Source organism: Pelophylax lessonae, assembly GCF_965119305.1.
Source record: "Pelophylax lessonae genome assembly, chromosome: 2".
Classification (NCBI taxonomy): domain Eukaryota; kingdom Metazoa; phylum Chordata; class Amphibia; order Anura; family Ranidae; genus Pelophylax; species Pelophylax lessonae.
In genome coordinates this window covers 430,915,566-430,943,347 of record NC_138769.1, presented here as the reverse complement: position 1 = coordinate 430,943,347, position 27,782 = coordinate 430,915,566, and the positions used below count along the sequence as shown (strand labels likewise).

The following is a 27,782-nucleotide window of genomic DNA, read 5'->3' as shown; positions in this document are numbered from 1 at the left end:
GAGTGCTAAAATCTTGTAAAAATTGTTTCTCTTGCCTCTATCTCTATTTACTGCATACAAGTAATGATGGGAAGCAGTAATGAAACTGGCTTCACATCAAACATACTTGCGTAATGTTTTTCCATTGTTATTATTTCCCGGCCACAAACATAAGATGAAAAGTAACGAAAGGAAGATTCAGCTAAGCTGTGTCAGCATTGTAATAAGCACTGTCAGAAAGGATCAAAATCTAATGTCATTTTCAGGAATGGTTGACTTATTCAGCAGGGGGTGCACCCTTATATGGATTACTGCTAAAATAAAGTAAACTCTAGATTAAAGTACATTAAGTAGTCATAGTGACCTAAAGTTTTGGACAGACCAAACTTGCAGGGCCTAAGATGCAAGCAGGTTTACTGTCCTATATTCAAGTTCCATTCCTATAATTTGATCCTAGTCCTCAACTCTTATTACCCTAGAGAATTCACTCCTGTGAAATTATAATCTGTTCATTTATTCAATGGTTTTTATGTACATATGCATACAATTGCATTTTGACCTTTACTTGATGTGACCAGGCTATAACAAAACTGGGATCTGGGTGAAGGGCTGCAAAAACACAGCTTTGCCTTAACAAAAAAAAAACGCCCCTACCTATTCCTTACTATCAAGGAACAAAGATATTGGGTTGGTGAAATTCTCGCGCTGTCACTTTATATAAATCCTAAATTCCTTTAAAGCTGCAGGTACTGTTATTGGTAACCTACACAATTCAGAAATGTATAACAGGGGGGAGTACCGCGCTTAAAAGGTGCTTAGTGCATGTTATTCATACATTTAATAATTTACTTTCAGTGCTTTCAAATGTTTAAAATGAAATATAAATATTCTCCAGTGTATAAAATTATATAAATATTCTTCAGTGCATAAAATTTAAAAAAATTCTCATTAATAAATAAAATATTTCTTACAAGTGATGTAAATATGTGCTATAAACAATCCTTAATTATCTCAAAATTTGTAAGAATGAAACATAAAAATCAAATGCCAGTGATAAATTATGTGCTTATAAGTTTCCAATAATTAAATAGTTCAAAAGTGAAAAAGTGCCAAAGTGTCCTTGTATATATAAATAAAATGGTGTATATTCAAACGCCTTTTCTTTCCCAAAATTCATGCAGGTGCTCTTCCATGCAGTGGCCACTAGGTGTCCTAAGCGCTCACCTCAATTGGCTTTATAACCAGCTTTGTATGGTATCATATGTGATCCTCCTTTTCTATGGTTGATGGGTCCGGTCACTAATTCTCACACTTATCCCTTTTAACGCGATATTCCAGGGGGTGTGTGTGGAGCCTTTGAATCTCCAAAATAAATGGGGCCACAATAGTGAGGTACCGTTTGGTGATTTTATTAAAAGAGATAAAAATAACAGACTCACATTTTCCTTCGTCTTTGCCAATGCATAACAATTGTAATGTCGCTACGTCACTTCCGGTTTGGCGTCCTACGCGTTACGCTGCGTGCCCACAGGTATCCCTGGAAGAAGCTGTGTGGGCACGCAGCGTAACGCGTAGGACGCCAAACCGGAAGTGACGTAGCGACATTACAATTGTTATGCATTGGCAAAGACGAAGGAAAATGTGAGTCTGTTATTTTTATCTCTTTTAATAAAATCACTATTGTGGCCCCATTTATTTTGGAGATTCAAAGGCTCCACACACACCCCCTGGAATATCGCGTTAAAAGGGATAAGTGTGAGAATTAGTGACCGGACCCATCAACCATAGAAAAGGAGGATCACATATGATACCATACAAAGCTGGTTATAAAGCCAATTGAGGTGAGCGCTTAGGACACCTAGTGGCCACTGCATGGAAGAGCACCTGCATGAATTTTGGGAAAGAAAAGGCGTTTGAATATACACCATTTTATTTATATATACAAGGACACTTTGGCACTTTTTCACTTTTGAACTATTTAATTATTGGAAACTTATAAGCACATAATTTATCACTGGCATTTGATTTTTATGTTTCATTCTTACAAATTTTGAGATAATTAAGGATTGTTTATAGCACATATTTACATCACTTGTAAGAAATATTTTATTTATTAATGAGAATTTTTTTAAATTTTATGCACTGAAGAATATTTATATAATTTTATACACTGGAGAATATTTATATTTCATTTTAAACATTTGAAAGCACTGAAAGTAAATTATTAAATGTATGAATAACATGCACTAAGCACCTTTTAAGCGCGGTACTCCCCCCTGTTATACATATCAAGGAACAAAGATAGAGACAGACTACTACACTGAGCTACAACAATAAAAAAAAAAAAAACAACAAAACTCTAATGTCAAGCTTACTCTAATCATACAGGCATATCTTAAATAAAGAACGCTTAACGCAGTTGTAACTCTAAAGAAAAAAATATATCCTGTTCCTTTAAAGTAGGATACACATAATAGTGCTTGTGCTGTGTCATTTGTCCCTCTCTATGTTCTAAAAAAACCTAGTTGATCTTGCCTGTTTCTGTGCCCCCTATGTAAACTCACCACGGTAATCAAGGCTGCTGATCCATGATTACCGTGGTCAGTTTTGTGCCTCCATTATCCCACTGCTCTCCTTTTTCCCTCTCTCTTTTCCTGTCAGCTCCTGTGTGTGAGCCAATAAACAAATTCGCCCCCCCCCCCACCTCCTTCCTGTTAGTAGCTGGCAATAAAATCAAAGAAGGATTGCTGCCAGCCCCTCTGTTCTACAAAAATATACTAAACTGTATACATGTTTGTTTAAATTAATGCCTATAAATACTTTCTTTTGATTGTCTTTCTTCGGTCATGTGACCTCCGCCAATCTAAGGGCTACAGGTGGAGGGGCTGAGCTGATAGCACAGTGGTCACGTAACCTCCCCAGTGGACATCAGAAGAGGAGAGCATTCGGAGGTCACGTGACCAAAGAGAAACAATCTAAAAGAAGGTATTTAGAAGCATCATTTTAAACAATTATGTACACAGTATAGTATAGCTTTGTAGAACAGAGGGGCTGGCAGTAATCTTTTTATGGCTTTGCATCCACATTAATTATCTTTAAAACTACTAACTAGAAAAACCAAGTAGCACTGCTGTACTGTTTGTGTCCATCACAGATTCAGTAACCCACATATACCCACAGCCATGTAGCCTATACCTTAGCCTATGTGACATGAGATTTGCCTCATTTGCCTTGGTTTGCATTAGGCAGAGCTCACTATGGGAATATGGTTGAGCTTTATAAAGCTTTATTTATTCTCAAATGTAAAAGTACAAAGTTATAAACATACATGCTTTTTATTAGAACTGTCACTGTTCTCATTTCCAAATATTTCTTTTTTTTACCAACTAGATAATTTTCTTACCATAAAAAGGCTTTCGTAATTTTCAATCATTTTCTGTACCACAGAGATAATTGTCGTACTTTCTTCAGCCCTGGCAGTACTCTGAACTGTAAACTCCTTGTCAGACGACTTCTGCTTGTGCAACAAATTAGGCCCAAATATTGTTGCCAGGTTTAATGAAGTCATTTTGTTCCCAGTAATCTAATAAAAAACACATTAGACAGTACAAAACATGAAAAGAATGTACATAATAGCAATTTTATGAGCAAAGACTACCTTGTTGATTATAGCACAGTTTATTGCTTGGGCTAGAAAACAATTATAGATGAAAAATTTCATTTCTTCTTTCATAATGAATCATAATATGTACTTAACATTGGTGTCTAAAATTAACATGAACCATGACATCATGGCATGTAATATTACCATGGAAATCAAATAATGTTTACTCCTACTCACTCGTTTTATGATATATAAAACCAATTAACCAATGAGAAGCTTCATTATGCTTGGACATGTGGGCATGATCCCACCACAAGAAGACTTTGGTGTGCATATTTATGAAGGTGGAGGAAGAATGGGTGAGAGCAACGGAACAACCCTGTAGTTATTTTAAATATTCTGGGTTGGGAATGGGACTAGCCACTATTGATGGCCTCCTTGTAAAAATGGTAGTTTCCTGATTGCGTCTCGATACTTTGAAGATACAGACCTGGAACAAGCATTGAGCAAATAAAAGTCAAAGAAATGTCAGACTTTTCCCTATACTTGCTTAGTATCATCACCGACTCCAAAATGATTGATACCAAACCAACAACATGACAACCTGGTAACTAACCAGGTCATTTTTCAGAAGGAGATGTACACAAAATCATTTTGTAAAGAATTTCTCAGTACTCCCCCAGAATAGTAACAGATACTGAGACTTACACCTAGAATAAAAGATGCATTACACTATACCTATACCTACAGAACAAGAAAAGATACCGAGAATTACCCAAATACTAAGAATGGCAGTGATCATACAGAACATGAGATGTGATACTGTCCAGACACCATGGATACAAAATATGAAAAGATAATGAGAATCAAACTGATCATACAGAAGAAGTGATACTGTACAGCCTTTATAAACAAAGAATGAGAACAGATACCAAAAATAAAGACATGATAGAGTTAAACTGTTACTAAACCCAGGACACTGGATTCACTATATCTGGTCTCCCACAAAACACAGAAATGCAATTATTTTAGTAAATATAAACTAAAATAAAATATCTTTTCTCATCAGCAATATATAGCAGTCTTGTGACTTTTATCAGTGTCTGGTTAAAGCTTGTAGGAGGGGTTTTCATTCTCCTTTGACTGTCCTATGAGGCTGCATGACCCCTGACCCTCTGTCTGCACAGCGCCGACTGGCCCTGTGCTGATCACATGCACCCTCCCAGGAGAAAAAAAAAAAAACTCTCTAGCAATACACACCAAACTAACCAAACTGAGCATGTGCAGAGTGCCACCAAGGCTATGTTCTATCAGGAGCAGGAGCTGATCCAGGAGGAGCAATGGGGAAATTGCCCCCCCCATATAAATTATGGGCCTGCCGGTGGTGGGTGAGTGGGCTGGTGAGTGGGCAGTGGGTAAGCCAGTGAGCGGGCTGGTGGCTGAGCGGCCGGGCGGCCAGGCCAGTGAGCAGGCGGGCAAGCAAGCGAGCAGAGAGATGACAAAGTCTCTCACAGCCTGCCCTGCATCACTGCAGTTCAGCTTCTGACAGAACACCATTCCCCCTGTGCAGCCATGGGCAGCAGAGAGATGACATTATCTCTCACTGCCAGCCCTCCCTCACTCTGGGACACAGCCAATGGCATCTGGTGGCAGGCGACGTGGCAAGTGACAATCTGCATCTGGTGGCAAGTGACGTGGCAAGTGACAAGCTGCATCTGGTGGCAGGTGATATGGCAAGTGACAAGCTGCATCTGGTGGCAGGTGATATGGCAAGTGACAAGCTGCATCTGGTGACAGGCGATGACTGCATGTGACATGCTCAGGGCTTCCACTGATTCTGCATTATGGTATGTTTAACTATTTAATTTTATATTGAAATGTAATAACAGGAATAATGCGCTTCAATCATCCTGACACAACATCAACCATGGTGCCGTTATGATTGAAGCATCGACACCAGCCATTGCCCCGACAAATTGCCACTGAAAAACCGCCACCCCCAGGCTTTGGAATAATTTTCTTCAACGCAGTCAGTCCCCGGTGCCAAAAAGGTTGGGAACCGCTCCTGTAGCGCATCAGGATACCCGTCGGAAGATCACAAAGATCTCCCGTGAAGTTGATAAAAGTGTTAAACCGCCGCCACTGTCACGGCTGGCCTTAACACTTTCATCACTGTGGTTGGCAGGTCTCACTATTCTTCCCTACCTCCTCTGTGCTGAGAGGAAGTGGCATAATTTTAATAGGCCACTTCCTTCCTGCCGCATAGCAGGGAAGAATAGTGACACTGTCTGACAGGATTCCATTTCCAGGGATTGTTTCTGTAAGCAACACCTTATTTTCTGGCAGCGCCCCTCCCGAAACTAGACTATGGATCCGCCCTTGATCAGGAGATGGATTAGGGACAGTGGAAGAAGGAGAGGATCAGAGAAGACAGGATCAAACAGCCTTTTTACACAATGCACAGGCCCTTAGACTCCACAGTGAGTATAACAAGCATGCATTACTGCATATACACACTGATTTTACTGATGTGGGTAAAGTAACACTTTAACTTTCCAGTTTATGCACCGCAGAAGTATGCTAATACTGTATATTCTACATATGGAATGTGGTAACTCAAAACAATGCCAAAAAATCGAAAAAATTATAATCTTACGTAAATAATTTATTATCATTACAAGTACTTATCGAGCACCGTCAATTTACGCTGCACTTTACATGTATATTGTACATTTACTTCAGTATCTGCCCTCAAGCAGCTTAAAATCTAAGGTCCCTAACATTAATAAATACACATATTTAGACCAACCTGTCTCTACAGTAAACTACGGCCCTCCAGCTGTTGCAGAATTACACGTCCCATGAGGCATAGTAAAACTCCGACATTCACAGACATGACTATGCATGATGGGAATTGTAGTTCCTGAATAACTGGAGAGCCATAGTTTGAAGACCCCTGATCTAGAGTGTGAGATTCAAACTGACAACCCTAGTTCTGCTAGGTGAACGTGCTAACCACTTAGCCACTGTGCAGCTATTATGTGAGGGTGCAAATAAAAAGAAACCCACTTACAGAGTAGCTTTAAACTGGCAATAAACTGATAAAAATTCAGTCAGCTCAGCAGGGACCAGCCAAATTTCAATTAGCGTGTGGCTGTCCCTGTTTGACAGAAGTTGATCATTTGATCGACTTCTGTCTAAGGGATAAGCTTGAAAACTATTGTTGATCAGTGACTGCAGCCAGTATGCTATTGCCACTGATCAGTGTATTCTGACAGCTGTGGATGCCACTGTCCGAATGGGGGGTGGATTCCTACATCTACCTCCTTTGTATGGACTGAGGAATCTATTATGGCCAGTTTTACTCTGTAAACATATTGGCAGATTTAAAAAGACACTGGCATCAGATAATACTTTTCAGGCTCCTCACATAAAAAATGATGCTGCCCTTACTATAGAAATGTATTATGCCTTTTATAAGTAATAGCCCTGTAGTTTTCTCCACCCTCAGAGGTTTTCTTTAATAGGCTCTGTACTGGCCCTGATGTTACCAAGGTGACTTGGCTGTTGACTGTGAAGCTTCAACACTTGAAGCTTTGAGATTGATTTACCGAAGACAGTTGGGCTGTTTACTTGGCAAGGGAATTTTCCTTTAGCTTAGTAAAGATGGTGAAAATTCACTTTACAAAATAGTCCCAATCCCATGGGAGGAAAAAAAAAAACTTGCAGATGATTGGATGATGGAAATTAGCAGAGCTGCAGCCCATACACTAGTCTAAGAGAAAATTCCCTTGTAACAGCCTCCTTTAGTTGATCAATCCCATGTGGTTAAGTGCCTGCACATTATCTATGACAGCAGTGCATTTAGGTGCTCAGTATAGGCAATGAAGAAAAAGAATTGGCTGCACTGCAAATGAGGTCAAAAATCCAGATTTATTGACTGGACATCCCAACGTGACAATAGTGACAAGGTAGACGCGTTTCACTTCCTGAAATGCGTCTACCTTGTCACTATTGTCACGTTGGGATGTCCAGTCAATAAATCTGGATTTTGACCTCATTTGGAGTGCAGCCAATTCTTTTTCTTCATTGATTATCCACGGAGGCGAGCCGGGGCGTGCACCGGTGTGTGTCATCAGGCTTTCATACCACCTTGAGCAGTGATTTCCTTTCCTTTGATTAGTATAGGCAGAAAAAACTCAATCTGTTCCCTGCTATCACTCCCAGAGTGCTGGAGGCTTCACAGGCAGCAGATGGACACCCTGGTGGGCCAGGAGTGGGGAATCAGTGTGATAGTCTGGAAGTGTCTGAAGTTGGAATAAACTAAATTCCTGACAAAAGACATATTGAATTACTATAAGGACAGCATCAGTAAGTTCTTATTTTAACCAATTTGTTTATGCGCGCAGTCTGAAAAGTGTTTCTTAACCACTTAACGACCAGCCACGTAGATCTACGTCAGCTGACTTTGCGTGGTTATACCGGGATGATGCATCTAGCTAGAGGCATCATCCCGGTACCGTTGTTTAGAGCCGACGGTTGGCTTTCCGTCAGTAATGACCGATGCGGCTCGGGAGCCGCTCAATCGTTACCCAGGGGGGCGGGAGGGGACGTCCCCCCTCCCGCCGCCTTCCGTGGCTTTGCTCAGGGCTCCCGTCCCACCGGGAGCCCCGAGCACCCAGCCGGCACGTCCGCCGGCTGGATGGAGTCCCGATGAATGCCAGAAACAGCATCAATCGGGTCTCCGATGATGTAACCCGGAGGCGGCGTCCATGACGTCACTTCCGGGTTACTGTGCTGCAAAAGGCGGCAGATTTGAAAAACGGCTGTATGCAAAAATGCCGTTTTCGGCGTTTTGCATACAGGGAAGTGTAGTGGAGGGGTCTAGGGTCTTTTAGACCCTCGATCCCTCCATAAAGTGTACCTGTCACTACATATTGGTGTCACAAGGGATGTTTACATTGCTTGTGACAGCAATAAAAGTGATCAGATTTTTTTTTTTTCAAAAAAAACTGTAATAAAGTTAAAAAAAAAGAAAAAATAAATAGGAAAAAAAAAAATTTAGCCACCCCCGTCACCGTTAGCTTGCGCACAAAAAAAAACGTATACGCAAGTCGAGCCGCGAATGAAATCGCTGTTCAAACCACACATGTGAGGTATCGCCGCAATTGCCAGAGCATGGGCAATAATTTTAAAAAAAAGAGCTACACTCTAACTCTAAACTGGTAACCGTTAAATAAATTTAAAGCGTCGCAGATTGAGATCTCTATTGACCGTAGTTTGTCGCCATCCCACGGGGGGGCGCAATTTTAAACCGTAACATGTTGGGTATCTAATTACTCGGCGTGACATCATCTTTCACAATATACAAAAAAAATGGACTAACTTTACTGTTTAGTATTTTTTAAATGCAGTGAAATGTGATTTTTCAATTTTTTTCCAAAAAAATGGCGTTTTAAAGACCGCTGCGCAAATACCGCGTGACAAAAAATTTTGCAATAACCGACATTTTATTCTCCACAGTCTTTGCTAAAAAAATATATATAATGTTTGGGGGTTCTAAGTAGTTTTCTAGGAAAAAATACTGATTTTAACTTGTAAACAAAAAGTGTCCGAAATAGGGCTGGGGGTAAAGTGGTTAATGACAGTGTCTCTTTAAGTGAGCTGTCATCCAAGCACTTATAATCTGCATGAAGCTGTATTTGCAACTCATCCTACATTATTATTACTATTATATTTATATAGGATTTATATAGCGCCAACAGTTTATGCAGCAATTACGATATAAAAAGGGAGACAGTACAGTTCCAATACAATAAGAGGACCCTGCTCAAAAAAGCTTACAATCGAACAGGGTGGGGCAAGTGGTACAAATGGGTATAACTGTGGGGGATGATCTGATAGAAGTGATAAAAGATTAATTGGAGGTGTGATTGGCTTCTCTGAAGAGATCACCTAAAGGCAGCCAGAGTAGAAGATAGCTGGACAGATTGAGGTAGAGAGTTGCAGAGGATGGGAGAGGTTCTGGAGAAGTCCTGGAGATGAGCATGGGAGCTTGAGAGCAGGAGGGCTTGAGAGGAGCGGAGAGGATGGTTTTGGTGGGATTTGGAGACAAGATTGGTGATGTAGCTTGGAGCAGAGTTGTGGATGGCTTTGTATGATGTTGTTAGTATTTTGAATTTAATACGCTGGGTGATTGGAAGCCAGTGTAGAGAATGGTAGAGAGGGGTGGCAGACACTGAGCGGTTGGAGAGGAGATGTTACCTATGAAGAGGTAGGCCTATGAGAAGGGCAATAGTCAAGGCAAGAGATAACAAGGGAGTAACTTGGTGGTTTCATTAGTTAAAAAGGGGTGAATTTTAGAGATGTTATGGAGTTCAGGTCTAGAGGAATATTATCAGCTCGGTTTTAGAGAGATTTAGTTTAAGGAAATGGTGCGACATCCATGCTGAAATGTCAGTTACTAAGTTAGTAATGCAAGAGGAGACTAAAGGAGTGAGGTGAGGAGTAGACAGATAGATTTGGGTTTCATCAGCATAGAGATGGTATTAAAAGCCATGAGATCATGAGATTGCTTTACACTTGTCTATTCTCTTTATTTTGCTGGACAAACAGCAGTTAGCATTAGAGCCGGTTCACATTAGTGCGACATGACTCTGTACTACTTCGGGGCGACTTGTGCATTACATTGCACCACGACTTCGGACCGACTTGCATGGACTTCACATAATGGAATTCTATGCAAGTCGCTCCGAGGTCACCCCGAAGTAGTACAGGACCCTTTTTCTAAGTCGGAGCGACTTGTGTTGCTCCTATTAGAACGGGTCCTGTAGCGGTCAATGGACCGTGAGGGAGCGCGACTTGTCAGGCTGACAAGTCGCACTAATGCGAACCGGCTCTTAGGATAATGTAAGAAAGTGTAAAACAAAGTAATAATCAGTACTAATACAAGCTGTTGTTTTTTTGAATGTGAAAGAGGAATATTATAATGCTGCTGATGCTGAGGTCTGTAAAGCTTCAAGCGATGGGGAACCAAATAACCATTGGCCACCAGTGATTGGGGAAATTTGTGTTTGTGTGGTCACTGGATAACCAGCAACCACAGAAAAGCTATTCTTTCTTTACACAAATTCTAGACCACAAATAAATATATTGTATTTCCACATTATCTTTGCGTATGAACCACAAACCTCCAGCAGGCCGGGAGCCTAATATGCTAGCTATAAAGTCTACCCATGGAACAAAAACATTGGACGCATACCTCTTGACCATCTTTATCAACTGCATCTTCAGCGTGGCCAGCCACAGTCCATAGGAATTGCAACAATCTATGCAGAGTGTCACAGTTACAAGGAGGTAGCAAGTTAATGAGAAGCTGTAAAGTGGCAAGTTGATCTTCAGGATCTAACACTGAAAAAAAAAAAAAGATAATATTATGTTATGTGAAAATTACTTTTAATACCTCTGTGCAGACCACATTTTTTTGTACTGTGTAAAACAGTACAGCATTTTTCAATTGGTAAAAAATTTTTATAAGGCAGTGCAAAAAGCAATATATACTGTATGATCATGTTGGCAGAGTATAGTCACCCTCAGTAAGGAACTAACACTCTACTTTTTCCCAGGCCTCACAACCTCTCTTTTCTCCAAGTTTCCTGTAGGATTTACTCACAAGTATCCAATGAGAAAAACAAGGGAGGGCAACAAAAGTTAAAGCAAAGTTCCACCCATTTTTAATATGTTGGATTACATAGTTGTATGTAATCCCCTTTAAAACGACTTTTACCAATGGAAACTTTTTTTTTTTTTTTTTGCTAGTAAATACCTTATTTTGGTTTATTCCTCCTCTCCTCACTTCCGGGTCCGATCGGCGATGACGTCATTCGGCGATTCGCAGTGTCTGCTGGGATGTTTTCCATGCCAGAAATCTCGCAGTATTACCCAGGAGCTGAGCTGTACTGTGTGTATTCAGGCCATTCTCTGCCCCGCCTCCGCCTCTGCCCCCTCTCAGTGAGCGAGGACTGAAAGCATTATATCCTCACTGAGCTCTCTGAGAGGAGGCGGGGAGGAGGTTGGGCAGAGCATGGCCTGAATACACACAGTACATCTCAGCTCCTGGGTAATACTGCGAGATTTCTGGCATGGAATACATCCCAGCAGACACTGCGAATCGCCGAATGACGTCATCGCCGATTGGACCCGGAAGTGAGGAGAGGAGGAATAAACCAGAAAATAAGGTATTTACTAGCAAAAAAAAAAAAGTTTCCATTGGTAAAAGTCGTTTTAAAGGGGATTACATACAGCTAAATTTACGAAAATGGGTGGAACTCCACTTTAAAGCCAGTCTCCAGGCACAAAAGATACACATTTCTGCATTCATTAAAAAAATCAATAAAGCTAAAGTTTAATCTGCTTACAGTTTGTCTTTCCTGGTTCCTTCCCCTCCCCCTCCCCCTCATCAACACACTAATAAACCTTTCCATTTTCATGAAATCCCTTATTTTGCACGCAGGGACATCATCACTAGGACTCTGTGCTTCTCTATACAATGCAGACAGATTACGGCCAGTGGGAGGGACCAGCAGGATGCTGTACATAGCTTAAAGCGGAGTTCCAGCCATTTACTCACCTGTCCAACGGTCCAGCGATGCGGCCACCGGAAGCCACGATCCTCTCCCTCGGCGCCGGCATCACTGCTGTGGGCACCCGGCTGTTACAGTTTGCGGCTTCACAGCCGGGTACCCACTGCGCATGCGCGAGTCGCGCTGCGCGCCGTGATTGGCCGGCAATCTTCTGGGACCTCTGACGTGTCCCAGAATATTGCAGGGAGGGAGGGGGAGAGGAGAACTTCCGCTCAGGGCGCCGCGGCGCTCCGAGCGGAAGTGGGAGCGGGTACCTGTCAAAACTAGGTACCCGCTCCCCCCCCCAAAAAATGACATGCCAAATGTGGCATGTCGGGGGGTCAGGACTCCCTAAAGCGGAAGTTCCACTTTTGGGTGGAACTCCACTTTAATGAAAACATCACAGCTCTCTTCCTCTGTACTCCTCTCAAGGACCCTCTGCCCCAATGCAAGTAGTTGATTGGCTCTTGAGAGGAGTAATACTTATATAAAAATGCCTTGATGGGTGGAAGTCAGTCTGGGAGATTGGGAGTTCCTAAGCAGACTATATTTGCATGAAGACTGCCCTAGGTAATGCTCACATGTGATGCTGTGCTTCCATGATTTAAAAAACCTAAATCCAATGATTGAATGGATCGGGCCAAGGACAGATCTAGATGATACTGTGCGTTCTTTAGCCTGGAAATGAGGCAGGCTCTATCTGACTCGCTGCAGCTTCTAATACACACTCTGAGAAGCTCTGAGTGTGCAGTGAAATCAGAATAAGGAATTTCAGTACAGGAAAGGAATCTGTATAACTGTACAAGACTGAAGAGTTCAACTTTAGTCCCCTTTCACACTTATGCAACCTAAAAGTCGTGCAATTTTACCACAATTTTGTTGCCGCAATTGTACAGTGATTTTGCCGCAATTTTGACTGGATTTGAAGCAATGCCTATGGGCTATTTCACACGGCCGCTCCACTGTTTTTCTCCGCTACGGGACTTTTTTTTTTTTCACGGAGCGGATGACATTTGTGTCATCCGCTCCGTATGTCCGCATATCATCCCATCCGTTTGCGGATGATATACGGACATAATGTAAGTCTATGGGCATTGCGGATGTCAGCGGATGACACCGCTGACATACGATTTTCCTTCCTTTCCGTTTTTTGAACGGAGGTAAAATAGGGTTCTGTTCCGTTCCAAAAAACGGAACAGAACTGAAAGGAAGAAAATCGGATGTCAGCGGATGGTATTCCGCTGACATCCGCAGTGCCATTGACTTACATTATGTCCGCAAATCATCCGCAAAAAAATAGGATGATTTGCGGACATACGGAGCGGCCGTGTGAAAGAGCCCTATGTCTTTGGACCTCAAAATGCATTAAAATTGTCCCAAAGTAGTGCAGGGAATACTTTGAAGTCGTTGCAACTTAAAGTCGTACAGATATGAACAGTACTCATTGTAAATCATGGATTAGGACTTGTCATGCGACTTTGCAGTCCCAAATTGCCGGACAAGTCACAAAAGTGTGAAAGGGGTCTTAACCACTTGCCGACCGCCACCCGACTACATACGGCGGCGGTCAGCCCCTCGCAGGCAAAGTGCCGTACCGGTACGTCACTAGCCTGGGAGCGAATAGGGGGCGAGTACCCGACGAAGCCGGCGTGTGTGACCGGCGGACCCGATGTACACTCGCGATCGTCGGGTAGATAGGGAGAAAGGCAGGCGGCTAATGTAAACAAAGCCGCCTGTCATTCTCCCCTGTGTAAAAGCACTGATCACTCGGTCCTGCTATGTAGGACCGTTGATCTGTGATGTTACACCACTAGCCACATCCAATGACAGTTAGAAACACGCCCCTAGGGACACACTTAACCCCTCCCTCTCCAATAAAGTTAACCCCTTCCCTCCCAGTGTCATTTTTACAGTAACAGTGCATATGTATAGCACTGATTACTGTAGTAATGTCACTGGTACCCCCAAAAGTGTCAAAAATGTCAGTCAAGGGTCCGATCTGTCCGCCGCAATGTCGCAGATCGCCGCCATTACATGTTAAAAAAAAAAACAACAAAAATGACAAAAATCTTTCCCGTAGTTAGTTAACGCAATAACTTTTGCGCAAACCGATCAAAATACGCTTATTGTGATTTTTTTTACCAAACATAGGTAGCAGAAAACAAATTGGCTAAAAATTTAAAAAAAATTTGATTTTTAAATTTTTTTGGGGGGGAATTTCATATAAAAAAATGTGAAAAATATTGTTATTTTTGCAAAATTGTTGCTCTTTTTTTGTTTATAGCGCATGATCAAAAAATCGCACAGGTGATCAAATACCACCAAAAGAAAGCTCTGTTTGTGGGAAAAAAAGGACGTCAAATTCGTTTGGGTACAGCGTCACACGACCGCGCAATTGTCCGTTAAAGTCACGCAGTGCCGAATCGCAAAATACCCCCTGGTCAGGAAGGGGGGTAAAATCTTCTGGGGCTTAAGTGGTTAAATGTACTTTTTTTTTTTCAATGGAACCAATGCAAATAGCAAAATTTGATCAGATATTAGCTTATTGCAGTCTCATTTATAGCAGCACTCAGATTGGGAGGGGAAAGAGCAGGACTAAGAACATTTCAGATGTGCTACATGCAAATGTGCTGACAAGTTTGGTGAGGCGAGCAGAGTGAGCAGCAAGATCACCTCATTAGGCCGGCCATTGATGGTTCCAATCTCAGTTCCTGCTTGAATCATGTGTGGGCAGGCTGAATGTACCAAGTTGATCAATCAATCAACTTGAAAACAACCAGCCTGTTGGATTAATTTGAGATTATCTTAAGCGGTGGGTATAGCTGCTAGCAAGTATCACTGTCTTGGCTTCAATTGCCAGCCTCCACCCCGCCGGGAGAAGACAATGGCTCGGCAGGAGGCATTCCCCTGTCAGCACTGTATGTGTTGATGGGGGAATCGTGCAAATTTCCCATGGTTGCAGGAAAGAAATTTGCACCATCTATGTCCTGCCTTAGTTTACTGCTGCTCTTTCATTGACCAGTAAGCAGGCTTATGGTGGTGAAAGGAAAACCACTGTATTCCTTCTACAGTCTACAACTATGGCAGAGAAAGCAATGTCATCCACCTGGCTGCACTGCGTGGCAGGGCTTTGTAAATTTCAAGAATGGATTGACAAGAAAAAAAAAACATTTGACAGGTGAAGCCTCCACCTACAGTATATATATATCATGTGTTTTAGCTGCTTGCCCGGAGTTCAGCTTTAAAATATACAGGGAGGAGATAAATAAAAGCATGCTATGGCTGAATGACTCTGCATGTATTTCTAAAAGCAAACATTCCTCCTGTGAAGAGACATGTTCTCTAGTGCTGAGGGCTTAAACTGTCATTAGCAGAGCTGTAAAGTGAAGTTCATTATTGCACAGCGAAGTCAACTAGCCTCAATAGGTATGCATGGGGAGAAACCCACCCCACGCCTGTCTACTGACAGTCTTTAAAGTGTTAATGGTTAATAACATTCAAATATATAGAATAAAGCCTCATATTTTTTGTGTTAATGGTTAATAACATTAAAGTATATTGAATAAAGCCTCATTTTTTTTTCTATTACTATTTTTATTTTTAATATTGTCGGAATGTGTTAGAACTTATGTCAGATTTTCCTCTTGCCTACGTCCTGCTTTTATATCCTGTCTCAATGATCACTGCCACTGAAAGGGGACACAGAATTATTGCTGCTTGCATTGCTATTGGAGAGATTTCCTTTCACTTCATTTCCCAGAAACCACTATCTCTGGAAGAGCAAGTAAGGCTCAACAGAGACCCAGGCAGTAATAAAAACATGACAGAGGTTGCTAAAACAATCAACCACAGTTCCACTTTACGTCCATAGTCTAATGGCGCTTTTCCACTGCATGGAACTGAACGGTTCGGCTCGCTTTTGTGCTTTTTCACTGCATGGTACCGCATGGTACGGTGTAGGAACGGTTCGGTACGGTACGGTACGGTACGGTGGCGCTTTTCCACTGCATGGAACCGAACGGTTCGGCTCGCTTTTGTGCTTTTCCACTGCTGGTACCGCATGGTACGGTGTAGGAACGGTACGGTACGGTAAAGCGGTGCTTTTCCACTGCATGGAACCGAACAGTAAGGCTCTCAAAAACAGTACCACCTCGATTGTGGTTCCAAGAGGTACCATACCCGGTACCATATCCCACAATCCTTTGCATGCAGTCACTACTAGCCACTGATTGGTCAGAGAATCCCACGCACCCCGTTGTTATCCCACCCACTTAACTTTAGTACTACTTTAGTGGAAAAGCAAACCATACTGTACCGTACCGAACCGTTCCAACACCGTACCATGCGGTACCAGCAGTGGAAAAGCAAACAGAGCCAAGCAGGGCCGAGTAGAGCCGAGTCGGTACTTGCAGTGGAAAAGTGCCATAAGTGGAGGCAAAAAGCAAAGCAAGTTTCTCCTACTAAGATCAGTGACTTTATTTTAAAAAGCACATATAGTATAAACATTTTAATAAGACTCTAAACCAATTTAACAATTCTACACTAAGAACTATGAAATATGAGTGCTGTCCTCATTTACACTATTATCTATTTTAGACATTACAGTGACATGATACTGTATCTTGCCTCAGAGGAAATAAAAGTAATATTTGTATTAAAAATAAAAGCAATATATGAACAGATGTAAGTGCTAAACAATTGGATTTTTTTCTAAGCAACATTGTAACATAATACTACCGTTAAACTGTATAAAGTACTACTAGCCTTTCCTACATCTCTTAAAACATTCCCCATTGTCATTTAAAATGTCATCAGTAGATTAAGACTCCAGCATTAAAACATTCTACACTTCTACCTACTTATAGTGTGTATAAAAGGAGTGTAAAGTTCTCTGGTCAATAGAGGGTCAGGCATATCTCTAAGAAATTCTTTAAATAAGGCAGCAATATCATGGACACTGTGTTCTTCTTCTAAGACAACATCAACTCCACGATCAAACTCTTCACGTAACTAAAAAAAAAAAAAAAATGAAAATGCTATAAGTTACATAGTTACATAGTTAGTGAGGTTGAAAAAAAACATCCGTCCATCCAGTTCAACCTATGATGTGTGTGTGTGTTTGCTGTTAACCGTACATTGTATACCCCTCTATGTATGTAAACTTTAAAGGCAAAGTAGAAGAAATTAATTTTTATGTTTTATATATATATATATATATATATATATAAATATAAAAATTAATAAATATATATATTAATATATTGTGACAAGTTGGGGAATTTGAGGTTCAATGGTAGCACCACACAGTGAGTTTACTCCAGGCCAGAAGTAAATTTCATGGCTTTTTCTGCCCACCTTTTTTTAAAACAAAGTAAAAAGCTCACACTTATGCCTCGTACACACGCATCGATTATTGGCCGGGAATTTTCGGCCGCCGTCCGATCTGCCGATTTTCGGCTTGTTAGTATGATGCTTTCGACAAACGACTCCGACTTTTCGGCCAAAAAAAATCTGAAGTGAAGGCTATAAAATCTTTGTTGGCCGTCAACAGAACGGCCGATTTTCCGTCAGTCAGTACAGATTTCGGCAGACAAAAATCTGATGAGCAAGACTGGGCATGCTCAGAGAAGAAAAAACACACGGAAAGTTAACCAGCACATGACATTACTTCTGAAGTAGATTTTTGTTGGCCGAGAAAATTCGGGTGCAGTCTAGGCACATTCCAACCAACAAAACACAACTTGGACAAAAGTCGGACGATCGGTCAGCCGATAATCGTTGCGTGTGTACGAGGCATTAGTTTCCCATGCAGGGGGTTCTTACCATTAATGCAACAAAACATAGAATCGAGCCCCGTAGCTCTCCTTGCAGTTTCACTGCTCAGGCCTCATGCCTTGTTCCTCCAGACCGTCAAACACACAGTCCCAGTTCTTGTGCACAAAATGCTAAATCTTTGTCAGCTCGACTGTTTCTCCTGCAGCTCCCCAATGCTACATCCTCACAAGCTTGGGCCTTTGTCTGTCCTGACCTGGACAGTACAGTGCGATGTGCACCTAACAGCTCAATTCACACACTGACCCCCTCGGGAGGGTGCCGCCAGTGATCTTTAACTCTGTCTCTAACATACGTCCTGCACACACCTGCGGCATCATTAGTGTGCCGCCATTTTAACTAGTGGCACAGGCTTGACCTGCAACAATATATATATATATATTTATACGCTCACCAGCCACTTTATTGGGTACACCTTGCTAGTACCAGGTTGGACCCCCTTTTGCTTTCAGAACTGTCTTACTTCTACGTGGCATAGATTCAGCGAGGTGTTGGAAACATTCCTCAGAGATTTTGCTCCATATTGACATTACAGCATCACGAAGTTGCTGCAGATTTGTCGGCTGTACATCCATGATGCGAATCTCCCATTCCACCACATTCCAAACCCGCTCTATTGGATTGAGATCTGGTAAATATGGAAGCCATTGGAGTACAGTGACCTCATTGTCATGTTCAAGAAACCAGGGGTGAGATGATTTGAGCTTCGTGGCATGGTGCATTTTCCTGCTGGATGGAGCCATCAGAAGATGGGTACAATGTTGTCTTAAAGGGATGGACATGGTCAGCAACAATACTCAGGTAGGATGTAGTGTTGAAACGATGATCAAAAAGTGTGACAAGAAAATATTCCCACACCATTACACCACCAGCCTTAACTGTTGATACAAGTCAGGATAGATGCATGCTTTCATGTTGTTTACGCCAAATTCTGACCATCTAAATGTTGCAGCTGATATCGAGACTCATCAGACCAGCCAACCTTCTTCGAATCTTCTATTGTCCAATTTTAGTGAATTGTAGCCTAGGTTTCCTGTTCTTAGCTGACAGGGGTGGCACTGATCTGGTGTGCGTTCAGAGATGGCATTCGGGATAACTTGGTTATTACGAGTGGTTATTTGAGTTACCGTTACCTTTCTATCATCTCGAACCAGTCTACCCATTCTTCTCTGACATCAACAAGGCATTTTCATCCACGCAACTACAGCTCACTGGATATTTTCTCTTTTTCATACCATTCTCTGTAAACCCTAGAGATGGTTTTGAGTGAAAATCACAGTAGATGAGCAGTTTTATAATATAAATACTCAGACCAGCCCGTCTGGCACCAACAACCACGCAACGCTCAGTCACTTCAATTCTCTTTCTTCCCCATTCTGATGCTCAGTTTGAACTTCAGCAAGTCATCTTCACCACGTCTAGATGTCTAAATGCATTGAGTTGCTGCCATTTGATTGCCTGATTAGCAATTTGTGTTACCAACCAAGTGTACCTAATAAAGTGGCCATTGCATGTATATATATATATATATATATATATAGATATTTTTTTTTATAATTAAGTATTTTTACATGTATTAGAGTATCTTGGGTTATTTGGGTAAGGCAACCTTTTTCAATTGAGGGTTCAGTGAAACCTCAGGGCTTCTCCAGATGTTTCTAAGGGTTCCTTAAGCAATGAACAACTTCTTGAAGGATTAAGCACTGACAACAATTCTCTTTTAAGCTATCTGGGAAAACAGCTCCCTACATTTGAGAAGAATTGCCCCTTACAAAGACCATCGCACTAATGTATTGTTAGTTGTAGATATAGGGTTTTCTGAGCCTGGAAACGTATTCCAATGCTTCCGTCATGTTTAAAAGGTTGAAAAAGTCTGTGTTAAAGTGGAAGAAAACCTTAACTAAAACGAAACTAAAAAATGTCCCCTCTCCCCCTTCTCCTATCTATCCTGCCTAACCAATTTTTAATGGGCTCCGGCTTAGTCATTGGATCCTGAATCTCCGGCTCCCTTGTTTCATTGAGCAGCTGTTGCAGGGGAGAGGAGGGTGCTCTAAAAACGGCTGATCCATAGGAGACTACGGGTGGCTGTTGTCAAGAACTCCCTTACAGGGAGCTGCAGGATCAGATATTCGGACTATAATGGATTGAAAATGTTTACGTACACAAATATTTTTAATGCAGGTTAGATAAGACAGATAGGAGGTATACAAATAGTTATAGTTGGGTTTTCTTCCACTTTAAGGTCACACACATATTGTGCTTGTTCCACCCAGCATAGATTGTGTTCACTGCAACCTGACTGGAATCAGAATACATTACCACTGCCCCTTATGCATTTAAGGCACTACATGCTCTACTGTACTCTAGTATTTGTATGTCCAATGTTTTGGACTACGTCAATTCCCACATGGCCTGCAGAGAACATCCAATATTTGTGATATTAGTAGTGTAGCACTCATATTAGCATGAGTTTGTTGCAGTGGGTACAGTGGGTTCCACTCCCTTTTCATCTCTCTTACCAGCACACAATTGCATGTGGCCATAATGGTAAAACCAGCGCAACTTTTTTACGTCATATTATTATTATGTTTATAGCAGAAAAACATGCTCACCGATTGACCTGAAAAGAATGGAAAGAGGGCACAAGAATTAGTGCCCTTGAACATGGGACTCGTGATGCTACAGTTAAAATAAAATAAAAAAAGATGTGAGGAATTTTTGTGAGGTAAATTGCGGGTCATGGCCCATTTAAGAGCTCAGCCTTCGCCTCACGTGTATTGTGGCAGGAAGGTTGAATTCCACGTGTTTCTCCAGAACCTTCGCTCCCCCTATATAAAGGGGGTCCGCTGAGGGGGTCTCTCACATTTGACTGGAGGCTACCTGGCGAGCTCCCCTCCCTCCCACCTTGTCCCAGGCATTTTGTGTGGTGTAGCCACCCTTGGTGCAAGGGGGGACTTTTGGTGTTGGATAAATCTGAATTAGATTTCGCTTGAGTTCTGTGACTAAGCAAGATAGAGATATATATATTTTTATATTTATATTTTGGTTGAGATTTAAATATGGATGTTGTTTGAATAAAGATTTAATTTAATATTAAACCAATAAAGTGCCGTAGCCATTTTTATGCCAAAAGTTTAATTTGTGTGTGTTTTTTCTTGTATTGATTAATTTATAGTCAATATTACTTATGCATCCTCCTGTCCCATGGCTATTAGACTTGCAAAATCCATGGTAACTTTATCTGGACCCTTGTAAACTGCCAAAATCACATTTTTAATCTTTGAATAAATTCACATTTCTTCTGCAGAATGTTTCACAAGATCAGCAATACAGCTAATGGCAGACTTGGGAAAACAAGATGATGTCAAAGGTTGAAAAGAAGAATTGTTAACATGGGTGATAATCTACTGAACTAATAAAACAATTACTAATTAGATCCATAGGGACATGCAATTTCAATGTCTATGTATAACAAACATTTAAAATTCCCATATTCATTTAAAAAAATGTAATCAATCAGAGGTCACAAAGCCTAAAGCACAAATGAACTTTCAGTTGAAAGTCGTTAAATACATTCTAGGTGCATAAAAACAAAAGGTAGCCAAAGTCTAAGCGCCCATTTAGACTGGCGCGACACGACTTGCTGGGGCGACCTGTGAAGTCGCGGTGCACCTTGCGCGACTTGCAGGGACTTCATATAATTGAAGTCAATGCAAGTCGCCTCCAGGTCGCCCCAAAGTAGTACAGGACCCTTTTTCTAAGTCGGAGCGACTTGTGTCGCTCCTATTAGAACGGGTCCTGTACTATTCAATGGCGAGCAACCCACCGCGACTTGTCAGGCGACCAAGTCGCCTGACAAGTCGCGCTAGTGTGAATGGACCCTTACAGTTTATTTAGAATTTCTATTCTGTCCCCTGCTGTGGTGAAGCACTCTTGTTCTCTGCATGAAGCAGTGTGCTCTCATCTTCGGCTAAATTTCTTTACCCCACCCTTGAGTCTGACATAACTCTCCTGTCCTCCCCTCGTCTGCCCTTACCTTTCCTTTCCCCTCCCCTTACCCCTCTCCCGACCCCTCCCCAGCCTCTCCCCTTACCCTTCTTTTAGCACCTTTCTACTCTCATTACGCGTCTGTCCCCTGTCCTTCCTACTTCTTTCTTGTCTCTATCCTACCTATTCTAGCCCAACAGCCTCCCTGCCCTGGCTTGAGCTTCTAGCTTGGCATTCCCCTTAGCACGCCCCATGCCCATTTAGAGCCAGAAGTACTCTTTTGCTCCTTGGTATTGTCCCCCATTGGGGTGGCAAACAGCTGCCTCTGTTATTACATGGGCATGGTTCGGAGGAGTGCTATGTAAATGCACACCTACTAATCCCCCCCCCCCCCATTTTTTTACACTGACCGTTAAAATGTTGCTTACACCTAGATATTTAGCCTACCTTTTTGTAGATTTATGGAGTATTATCCTCCCTTGCTGTTGGCTATGTAACCTTTTTTTTTTTGACCCTGCATGGTTTTTTCCATGCTTTAGCTTTTGCTATGTTGTACTTACTCTACCTATGTACCTCTCACACTATTACTTGTACCTTTGTACTGAAACCTTTTCTTTCTTTCAATAAAACACTTGAATAAGAAGCAGTGTTCTCTCCGCAGAGTTCCCACTCACCCCCTGCTGAGTTCAAGTTAGAGCTCTTTTTAATCATCAGGGAGCATGCATTTTGTAGAATGCAGAGCTATAGAGAGGGTGAGGTGTGTTGGACCTCTGCAGAGAGATACATTTTAATTCTGTTTTTGCACACCTTTTGGTTTGATACACCTGGGATGTACTTAGCTGGTTTAAACTAAAAGTTCAGTGGGGCTATAAAATAATGGTCACATACATCAAAAGTAAATCACACTTTATTCTCTAAATGTAACACCAAATGCTTTTTTTAATCATTGTAACACTTAAATGAAAATAAAAGGGCTGTAAAGTCATAAGGTTTTTTATCTTGATGCACTCTATGCATTAAGATAAAAAGCCTTCTGTGTGCTGCAGCCCCCCTCAGCCCCCAGATACATACCTGAACCCCCCCCCCCTCCATCCAGCAATGTTCACGACTGTCTCAGCTGTCTGTGACTCCCCTCCACATTGGCTAAGACATAGTAGTGGCACCATGGGCTCCCGCTCTTGTCAATCAAACTCAGGCAGCGAATAAGGAGAGAGAGGGGGCAAGGCTGAATGGATACATGGAGCTGTGACTCGGCTTGGGTGCCCTTATAGCAAGCTGGTTGCTGTGGGGGCACTCAACAGGAGGGAGGGGCCAGGAGAGCCAAAGAGGGACCCAAGAAGAGGGGGGTCCAGGCTTTTCTGTACAAAATCACTGCACAGGGGAGGTAAGTATAACATGTTGGATTTTTTTCTTGACTTTACAATCACTTTAATGGACACAAGAACTTTATGTTTGATAAGGTTACCTGTCGTACTCTCTTTTTCGAACTTCCAACTCGAAATATTCCCACTGTTTGTAGACCTAAAAAAAATAGAATATCAGTGTTTTCATTCTTGCACAGTGAATAATACCCATACGGTACACACCTCAGAGTACTTATATTCTATACCCCAATGGACAGACATAAGATGATGGTTGAATAAAAGGCCCAGTCTTACTATAAAAATAGTCTTTAGACAATCAAAACATGAACATGAATGCGTGTGTTGCACAAGCATGCATTTGATTAACTAGACCTAACGTGGTTAGTGTGAAATAGGAAAAAAGAGGGACTGGCAGGTTTACCAGGTATTTCACACAAAGAAAGCAATGCACACAGAACAAGATACTTTTTAACACAAGTACATGATACAAACAGATACATTTCAGGCATATGAATAGTTGGGGTAACATATTTTAAGATAATTTTTAATCAAGTCTAGAGCTGCATCACAATGTCATGTAACCCCTGGAAACATCAGTTTGAAATTTACCATTCTTTTCCAAATGTTGACAGCAGCTGTCCACAAGCCTGGGAACTTGCCGGTAGATCGGGTTCAGACTGAGCTTTTTATCCCTTTCTTTTTCTTTCTTATTTTGAGCCTCGGCTGGTAAAGACAACTGTAAAGCCTCTAATAGTCGAGACTGATTGTCATCAAGATCTGTAATTGAGTCCACAGACATTGCACCCTGCAAGGCAGAAACAATGCTTTTAGTTTTTAGGACATTTAATGTATACACACCCAATTTACTGCTTTGTTAATTATATGTTTACATTTTGTTGGATTGGTTCTAGTTAAGGTGTCTGTTGACAAAAGAGAATGTACACTCATCTGAACAATTAGGGTCCTTTCACACGGGCGGTGCGCCCGACTGACTCCGTTTTGCTCAGGGGGATTCGATCCACCGATCCCCGCTGAGCAGGCGGATGACAGGTCCGTCTCTGCTCTGTGTGCAGAGATGAAGCTGTCAGAGCCCCGCTCTCCTCTATGAGAGATCGGATGAAAATGGACCGCCTGTCCGTTTTCATCCAATCCTATCCGATCCAATCCTCCAGATGGATGGAAAATAGGGTTTCCATCCGTCCAGGTTTTCACAGACAGGATCAGATAGCAGCGGGTGTCAGCAGAGATGTCTCCGCTGACATCCGCTGCTCGATAGAGGTGCATGAAGCATCCAATCAGGTCCGCCTGAAAAACTGACAGGTGGACCAGATTGAACAGCCTGTGTGAAAGGGGCCTTATATGTCTGTAGGCACTTTCTGACAGTTCACAACAAAACCTGGTCATGAACGCTCAAGAAAAAAAGTGGTCATCTCTGGGGTGGATTTTCTCTATCACTACAGTTTTTACTTCAAGATAAGTTGATGTTTAGATGCTCTTGACTCCCTCCACCACCAGCTAGAATATGTGTGTTCCCTGATGCAAAAATTCATGACTGCCCAAAGATCTTTTTTTCTGTTGGTAGTTTAAAGTGTAACTAAACCCACAACAGCAAAATCAGCCCGTATATGCAGTAAAGCATTCTTGTTATCCTCACTGTTGACTGTGTGTAAAAAGGCTGTTTGATCCTGTCTTTTCTGATCATCCCCTTTATCCACAGTCCCCAATCCATCTCTTGATAGTACAGAGCCTTGGGGCATTCTGCACATGCTCAGTTTGATGTGTCTTGATAGAAAGTTTAGTTTTTTTTTTGTTTATTTTTCTTGGGAGGGTGCATGTGATCAGCGCAGGGCCAATTAGAACTGTCCAGACAGAGGGTCGAGAGTCATGCAGCCTCATAGGACAGTCAAAAAAGAATGAAAACTCCTCCTAAAAGCTTTAATTAGCGTTTGACTGGACACTGATAGAAGTCAGAAGACTACTATATACTGCAGATGAGAAATGGTATGTAACAGTTTATATTTACTAAAATAGATGCATTTCCATGTTCTGTGTACTGTAGGAGACCAGATATAGTGAATGCAGAGTCCTGGGTTTAGTAAAATTTTAAGTTTTGACATTGTGGGAAAGCATGGCGGGTTAGTGGTTAAACATGAAGTTTCAAACTCCACAGGGCGCTATCTGTATGATATTTGTTTTACAGAGCCTTCTCCTGTTGTCCAATTTCCGCCCCATGATTTGAAAATGAATTAAATGTATGATTGGTGTGTTTACTAGCTTCAACCAACACTCGTTTCTTTTCAGGACATGTGACTTAGGAGGACTGAACCACATTAACACGTAAGCACCTATAGGAACAAAAAATAGTAAATGCCTTAATGTTCTCATATAAGGTACTGCAGAAAAGTATTTGAGCTCTATCAATTCATATCCAGCAAAGGTTCTAGCAGTAGACCACTTAACAGTTACTTAAAAAAGCCCACATGTATTTAATGTTAAAAAATGCAGAAGTTTAAATTGCACACCTGTGCAGTGTCTCTGTAAAGGGTGCTATTTTGCTAATCTACTGGGGCCCAAAACTGGGACATATACTGTATATCAAAGAATACCTGGATAGCAAGCCTAGTTACAGGCTATCCCATACCACCTTGACCAATGAAAGATCCACACTTGCACAGGGCAGAAAAAACAAACTAGCCTGTTAATATTTTTGAGACCTTAAAGTAGAACTCCATTTACTCCTTCGGGTACTCTGGTTTCCTCTCACACCCCAAAGACATGCTGGTAGGTTAATTGTTTCCTGACGGAATTGGTCCTAGTATGTGTCCATATGTGAGTTATGGACCTTAACTTGTAAGCTCCTTGGGGGCATGGACTGATATGAATGTACAATATATATGTAAAGCATTGCATAAATTGTAAAGCATTGCGTAAATTGTTGGTGCTTTTTAAGTACCTGTAATAAATAAATACATAAACCAGTACTTTTCCTATTAAGGGCAAAGTAATAGGTTCGCTTCAGTTCCAACAAAATTACATTTTCTTAACTTCCCTGCTACTTTTTGAAAACTTTTGAGGGAACTTATCGGTGTGTTTCCTTTATCCATATATGATTTTTTTAGCCTAAACTAGCTCTTATTTACAGAAAATTTGTACTAAGCTCCTGAAGAGTGGATGATAACTCCACGAAACGCGTAGAGTTATAAAATATGAAATATGAAGATTTATCAGGACATGGATTACGCAATATGTATGAAAGAGCCCATGAGCCACTGGATGTATTCTTGCTATGTAAATACAAAAACGTGATGCTCCAGAAGTGCACTAAATATTCCTATAGTGATGATATTGGATAAAAAGTCCATATAAATAATCCACTGTGATCGTGCTCAACTCCAATAAATTGTGTGTAAATGTCCAAGTGTCCAAATCAAAATTCCAATCCCGTGAGAAGTATACACCAATAGTGAAATCCCTCCACCTGAAAGATTGACCTCTCACCTCAGTAGGGACCCAAATGGGCCAGCATAAGCCTGTATGAGGGTATAGGACTCCTAGAATGACTCTCCAGCCTCTCACCTCCGGAGGTCCCGGGACATGTAGTAAGATAATAAAGGCAAATCTAGTGCTCTCCGCAGTGTTCAAGGCACTCAGCCGTGCCTGCTACCCCTACCGAGGAAGTCAACGGAGCCCTACGCTCTGACGTAACGCGTATAGGGTGGGCGGAGCTTGCGTGGCCGACGCCAATCTTCTCCCAGGTGGATAACGCTAACACTCGCTATACTAGCAGGCACGGCTGAGTGCCTTGAACATGTGAGTTGCCTTTATTTTACTTAATAAAGCCTGAAACAGTTTACAAACAGAGAGCACTAGATTTGCCTTTATTATCTTACTACATGTCCCGGCACCTCCGGAGGTGAGAGGCTGGAGAGTCATTCTAGGAGTCCTATACCCTCATACAGGCTTATGCTGGCCCGTTTGGGTCCCTACTGAGGTGAGAGGCCAATCTTTCAGGTGGAGGGATTTCATTACTGGGGTATATTTCTCACGGGATTGGAATTTTGATTTGGACACTTGGACATTTACAGACAATTTATTGGAGTTGAGCACGATCACAGTGGATTATTTATATGGACTTTTTATCCAATATCATCACTATAGGAATATTTAGTGCACTTCTGGCGCATCACGTTTTTGTATTTATATGATTTATTGTGAGGTGTGAACACGATTGGTGTATGCTGCCGGGTATTTCTTTATGCACATTGATGATTCTGATTTTTTGTACTAATTTATGCACTATTTATTTCACGCACAGTGATTTATTTTGTATACAGTGTTTGTACATCACAGATCAGGTTTGCGCTGATAGTTTTTTTTGTTTTTAGTATTCTTGCT

General features: G+C 41.6%; 1 protein-coding gene across 3 annotated transcripts in view; it reads right to left on the bottom strand.

Annotated features, from left to right (window-relative positions):
* Positions 1-27,782, bottom strand: part of ARHGAP6 (Rho GTPase activating protein 6) — a 788,712-nt gene that overhangs the window by 41,306 nt on the left and 719,624 nt on the right. For all 3 annotated transcript variants that reach the window (XM_082245536.1, XM_082245537.1, XM_082245538.1), the window contains exons 5-9: positions 23,997-24,192; positions 23,489-23,544; positions 17,064-17,214; positions 10,845-10,993; positions 3,383-3,562 (exon numbers count right to left, since the gene is read on the bottom strand). In XM_082245536.1, the coding sequence (XP_082101662.1) occupies positions 3,383-3,562; positions 10,845-10,993; positions 17,064-17,214; positions 23,489-23,544; positions 23,997-24,192 (732 nt within the window). The remainder of the gene's footprint in view (positions 1-3,382; positions 3,563-10,844; positions 10,994-17,063; positions 17,215-23,488; positions 23,545-23,996; positions 24,193-27,782) is intronic.